Here is a 5,507-nt window from a genome sequence, read left to right as displayed (position 1 = left end):
GAGGGCGGCCGGGCCGGGAGGGCTCTCGTGGAGTCCAGCCCGCCAAGGCCCCGCGGTGGAGGGGGGCAAGCGAGGGCGAAGCTTCTGACGTGCACCCCCCCACCCCCTGTGCTTGTCCCGGATTTCAGGGTGCACGCAGCACTCTGTGATGACACCGCCCCCGGTTTTCAGGGTGCACGCAGCACTCTGTGATGACGCCCCCCCCCCCCCCCGGTTTTCAGGGTGCGCGCAGCACTCTGTGACGGCGCCCGGCCTGTCTGGAGCGGGGGCAGGGCCGGGCTCCCCCTCCCTGTGGCCTGAGGGGGAGGTCCTGCTGCTCTCCGCTCTGGCTCAGAATAAAGCGACTGGAACCTTCCCTGTGTGTCTGGACTGAGCCAGGTGGGGTGGGGGGCGGGGGGGGGAGGGCAGGCTTGCGGAGTGGTCCGGGCCGGGAGGGCTGGGCAGGGGACTGGCCCGGCACCGGCCCGCCCCTCCTCCCCGCCCGCCTGGCACCGGCCCGGCCCGGGCGCGGGGGAGCACGGCGGCTCCTCCGGGGGGACTTGACGGGGCCCCGGGTCGGCAGAGGCTGGTCTGCCTGGGTCCCTGGGTCGGGGCAAGAACGTGTGGGGTGGGTGCGGCGGCTGGACGGCCAGGGCGCTGGGCTGGGAGGGGCTGAGGTCCCTGGGGCTGGGCCCACACATGGGGGCAGCCATGCGGCTTGCCCCAGAGCCGCCCTGAAGCTGAGGCGCACTGAGAAAGGGGCTGAGAGCCTGGTGAGGGGTCAGGGTGGAGGGGGCAGGCCCCCGCCTACGGGAGCACGCACACACACACACACACACACACACACACACACACACACACACGTCTCTGGCTGGCCACCGGCCCCTGCAGCCTCAGAAGGCCGCCAGAGGACACCGGCAGCCCCCTGTGCACACCACGCTGAGCTGGGGACCCCAGCGGTGCCCTGCCTGCTCACCGTGAGCCTCAGGAACGGGTCACGCCCCTCGCCTCCCAGACAGGTGGCGTCCGCGGGGCTGGCGCCAGCGCAGGCCGGGAGGAAGGGCGGAGCCCGGGGCCACACCCCCTCCCCTCCCCCTGCACCTCCAGCGCTGGGTGGGGAGGCCAGCAAGGAGGCTGCCGAGGATGAGGCTGGGGCTGCTGCTGGTCCTGGGCTTGGCCTGGCTCCGGCTCGGGTCCTGGCCGTGGGGTCCCAGGCGTGGGACCATTTCCCCAGGGATGTCTACGCCCTCAACTGGGAAAAGGTGAGCCTGGACGGACTCCTCTGTCCCCTGGGCCAGGCTCCTGGGCCACAGGGGGGCCGGATGGAGCCCTTGTGGCCCGACGTGCAGCTGCCAGGGTAACGAGCACAGCACCCCAGCGGGAGTTGGGGCTCGGGCCCTGCCGGCCCAGGGCAGCCATGGTGCTCTTCCCAGAGCAGCCCAGGGAGGCACGCGGCAAAGGCACTTCCGGCCCAAGGAGGGGGCCGCGGGGCCCCGGGGGGCCAGAGGGGAGGAGGAACGAGCAAGGGCGTGCTGGAGCAAGGGGACTGGCTGGGGGACTGGCGCGGTGGAGCTCAGACGCAGGATGGGGTCAGGGCACAGGGACAAGCAGGAAGGGGCGAAGCTGGAGGCCAGGGCTCCCTGAGGACGGGGCATGGAGAGGCCTGACCTCTGAAGTTGGGTGGGGTGGGGAAACTGAGCCACGGTGCTCGCGGGCAGCCCTGGGCCTTCACGGCCCCCCGTCTAGTCAGATACCAGCCGCTCCGCCTTGGCCCGGCTTGGACAGCCAGGGCCCTGGGCGGCGGCCATGTCCCACGGCACAGGTGTGGGCGGGGCCTCGGGAAGGGGTCACGTATCTGGTCAGTTCTCGGGCAGGGGAGGCGGCAAGGCTCTCTGGCACCCCCAGTTTTCAGGGTTCTGGTACATTGTTGCCCTTGCCACCGATGCCAAGGGATTCCTGCCCGCCAGAGACAAGAGGAAGCTGGGGGCGTGCGTGTTGGAGCTACACAAGATGGGCCAGCTGAAAGTGGCCATCGCCTTTAGCCGGTGAGAGGACGCAGGGAGGAGAGCGGCCCTGGGAGGAAGCATACCGGCAGCCGCCCTGAAACCTCCCCACGGACCATCCCGCCTCCCTTCCCCTAAAATCCAGACTGTCCTGGGGGCAGAGCCGCCCCGGCAGGAGTGGTATCGGGGGGCCTTCCGCTCAGCTCAGGCCCCTGCCTGGGTGGGGACGATTAAGGCATGCGCCGGCCCCCCCGGGCCCCCAGCCCCAGGCCCCCCAGACAGAGGGCTCGGGGTGGGGGGCGGGCAGGGCCCGCGGCTCACAGTGCCGGTTCCTCAGGGCTCGCGGCTGCCAGTCCCAGGTGGTGACCCTGAGGAAGGACAGGCGGAAGGCTCTGTTCCGGAACACCTGTGCGTAGGAGCCGGGCCGCCCCGGGGAAGTGGACGAGACGCCCCGCCGTGGGCCCTGGTCCCGAGAGCGCGTGGTGGGCGGGCCGGGCGGGCTGGGCGGGCTGGGCGTGGTCCCGGGGCTGCGGCGCTCTTCCGGGCGGCCTGGTGTGGGGAGGTGGCGGCGGCACACGGCGGCTCTGGGCTTCTCTTGCAGTGAAGGGGGTTAAGGGCCTGCACGTGCTGTCCACCGACTACAGCTCCGGCCTGGTGTACCTCCGCCTGGGGCGCGCCCGCCGCAACCTCCGGAGCCTGCTGCTGCTCAGTGAGCGCCAGCAGCCTGGGGCCCGGCCCCCACGAGTCCCGGGTGGGCTGGAGGGCGGGGGGGGGGGCGGGGGGACAGCCTGAGCGCCCACGAGTCCCGGGTGGGCTGGAGGGCGGGGGGGGCGGGGGGGGACAGCCTGAGCCCCCGCGAGTCCGGGTGGGCTGGAGGGCGGGGGGGGGGGGGACAGCCTGAGCGCCAGCAGCCTGGGGCCCGGCCCCTGCAAGTCCCGGGTGGGCTGGAGGACAGGGGTGGGGAAGGGCATGAGTGCCAGCAGCCTGGGCCCGGCCCCCGCGAGTCCCGGGTGGGCTGGAGGGCGGGGCGGGGGGGACAGCCTGAGCGCCAGCAGCCTGGGGCCCGGCCCCCGCAAGTCCCGGGTGGGCTGGAGGACAGGGGTGGGGAAGGGCATGAGTGCCAGCAGCCTGGGGCTGGGCCCCCGCGAGTCCCCGGGGTGGGCTGGAGGGCAGGGTGGGGGGGACGAGCCGACTCTCAGTCCACATCAGGCGGGCTGGCTCGGGCAGCAGGGGTCTGGGCCACCAGGCCGAGTGCCTGCCCCTGCGTGGGGCCCCGGCCTCGCTGCCGAGGGAAAGGTGGAAGGGCCAGAATGACCCGGGAGGGGGAGGGCTGGGTTCAGGTGAGACACCACCCCAAAGGCCAGGACGTCTCCGATGGCAAACCACAGGCCGACAGACGACCCCCAGCTTCACGAGTGCGAGAGAGTTCCTGGACACCTGCGACAAACTGCAGCTGGCCGCCGAGGCCCCCTTCCTCCCCAAAGATGGTACGGTCCCACCCCGGGGGGGGGCGCCCTCCTGGCCCCCGCCTGGCCCCTCAGACAGCTGGCTCCGGGGGTGGGGGGGCGGCAGCCCCACGGGAGCCCCACACCCCGCGCGGGCCTCCGCCGTCCACCCTCACGCCGGGCTGGTGCCGGGCCGGGGGCCGGGCTGCCGTGGGAGGAGCTGCGTGGAAGCAAGCGGGCCCGCGGCAGGGGCAGCCCGGCGCCCGGCCCCTCCCCACCGCCCTCGTCCTCCCCCCCCCCGGCAGCCTCCTGCGCCCACACCATCCTCCCGTGAGGGACAGTTGCCCGTCGGCCCACCCCCTTCCGTGTGTGGCCCCCCGGAGCCCGCGGCGAGGTTGTGGATGGCGGCTCGCTGTGTTCGGTGGCTCCAGGAGACGCAGGTGGTGACCGGAGGCCGAAGCAGGTGTCCGTGGCTCGGATGGAAGGGTGGGGGGAGGAGTGAGCGCCCCTGGGCGGGGAGAGGCCCGGCCCCTGCTGTGCACACGCACGCACGCGCGCACACGCACGCACGCACGCACACGCACACGCACACGTGCCCTGTGAAATAGATTGTGGGTCGGTCCCACGCCAGCCTCGTCCTGTGCCTTCTCTCCGTGGCGCCGCCCGGGATGCCCTGCGCCCCTCAGGCCGCGGCTCGCCCGCCACGGCCCACGTGCAGGCCCCGTGCCGGGGCTGCGGGCCGAGGGCAGGGCCGTCCTCCCCGCCCCCCCCCCCCAGGGCCGGTCCAGCGCTGCCCTCCCCCGGGCGCAGCCGACCCTGACGCCACTGGGTGCCGGGGCCCCTGCAGCCGCATCTGACCTCCTGCTTGTTCCCCCAGGAGGGGAGCGATGCTGAAGCCGGGGCGGGCAGGGTGGGGCAGACCCAGGGTGCCTCTGGGACACCCGGTGGCTTCTGGAAAGATCCAGAAGGTCAGGGCGCCCTGGTGGCGTGTGGACCACCGGAGGAAGAGCGACAGTCGCGGGCTTGTGTTGTGTTTAACGGGGTCACGAGGGAGGCAGTGGACCCTGGACGAGCCGTGGGGGGTGGGGCGACACGAGGGCTCTGGCGTGAGAGAACCGGGTAGGTGGAGGAGGACGAGGGAGGGAGCAATGGGGGGGAAGAAGCCGCCAACACCCGGATTCCAGGCGGGTGTGAGCTGGGGGAGGGCTGCCGGGGAATGGGGGAGGAGAAGGGGGTGCAAGAGGCAGGTGTGCCCGTATGGGGGCACAGGAGTAGGAAGGAGACCAGGGACCAATTTTGGGGGATGGCCTAAAGCTTGAATTCAGAGTCCTCGGGGTGTCTGGGGAGAGGGCAGGAGGGATCCAGGTGAGATAAAATTCGGAGACAGTGACTGTATTTGCCAAGTGCGGTCACAGGTGTCCCTGAGAAACACCCCCAAATCTGAGTGTCAGAAGGCAGTGTGCACTTACTCAGCCTCCTCCCCTGTGGGTCAGATTGGGGCGCGACTGCTGACCCTGGCTAGGGCGTATCTTACATGGTGGGTCTCCTAGAGACGAGTGGGGTTAGTTAGTCCTCATGCTGACCCTAACGATTGGGGCTGGCTCAGAACGAGGCAGGATGGCCTAGGGCAAAGGAGGCACGGCCAATGCTGCCAGGCATTTCAAACACCCAAGCCTCAGGGCAGTCCTAGCTACTTCCCTTCATTTTAAGGGACGCGAGGTGTCATCCTAGCTACTCGGGAGGCAGAGATCTAAGAATCGTGGTTCAAAGCCTGCCTGTGCAGGAAAGTCCGTGAGACTCTGATTTCCAATTAGCCACTAGAAAACTGGAAGTGGCGCGGTGGCTCAAGTGCTAGAGCGCAGGCTTTGAGCTGAAGAGCTCAGGGACGGCACCCAGACCCACAGTTCAAGCCCCATGATTTAAAAGGAAGGAAGAAAGATTAAGGGAACAAAGCTTCAGGAAAGCTGCTCAAGTTTGAGCCCATCAAATTTGGCCCCAAATTTGGAACTCCACGTGGTCCCTTCGTGGGCCTTTTGTACTTTAATTTGCGTTTAAATAATCCTTTAGAAACCCTGAAACA

The 5,507-nt window shown here is 70.0% G+C and overlaps 1 protein-coding gene across 1 annotated transcript; it reads left to right on the top strand.

Moving 5' to 3' along the window:
- The first annotated feature begins 1,122 nt into the window (after positions 1–1,122).
- Positions 1,123–3,761, top strand: Lcn10 (lipocalin 10). Its single transcript, XM_048352944.1, is given in 7 exon segments — positions 1,123–1,146; positions 1,149–1,241; positions 1,885–2,024; positions 2,320–2,390; positions 2,584–2,691; positions 3,371–3,469; positions 3,733–3,761. Coding segments are annotated over 7 exon segments (564 nt in total).
- The last annotated feature ends 1,746 nt before the right edge of the window (positions 3,762–5,507 follow it).

The sequence above is a fragment of the Perognathus longimembris genome, chromosome 1, assembly GCF_023159225.1.
Source record: "Perognathus longimembris pacificus isolate PPM17 chromosome 1, ASM2315922v1, whole genome shotgun sequence".
NCBI classification, from domain to species: Eukaryota; Metazoa; Chordata; class Mammalia; order Rodentia; family Heteromyidae; genus Perognathus; species Perognathus longimembris.
Note: the sequence above shows the minus strand (reverse complement) of the source record. Positions and strands in the feature narration are given on the sequence as shown.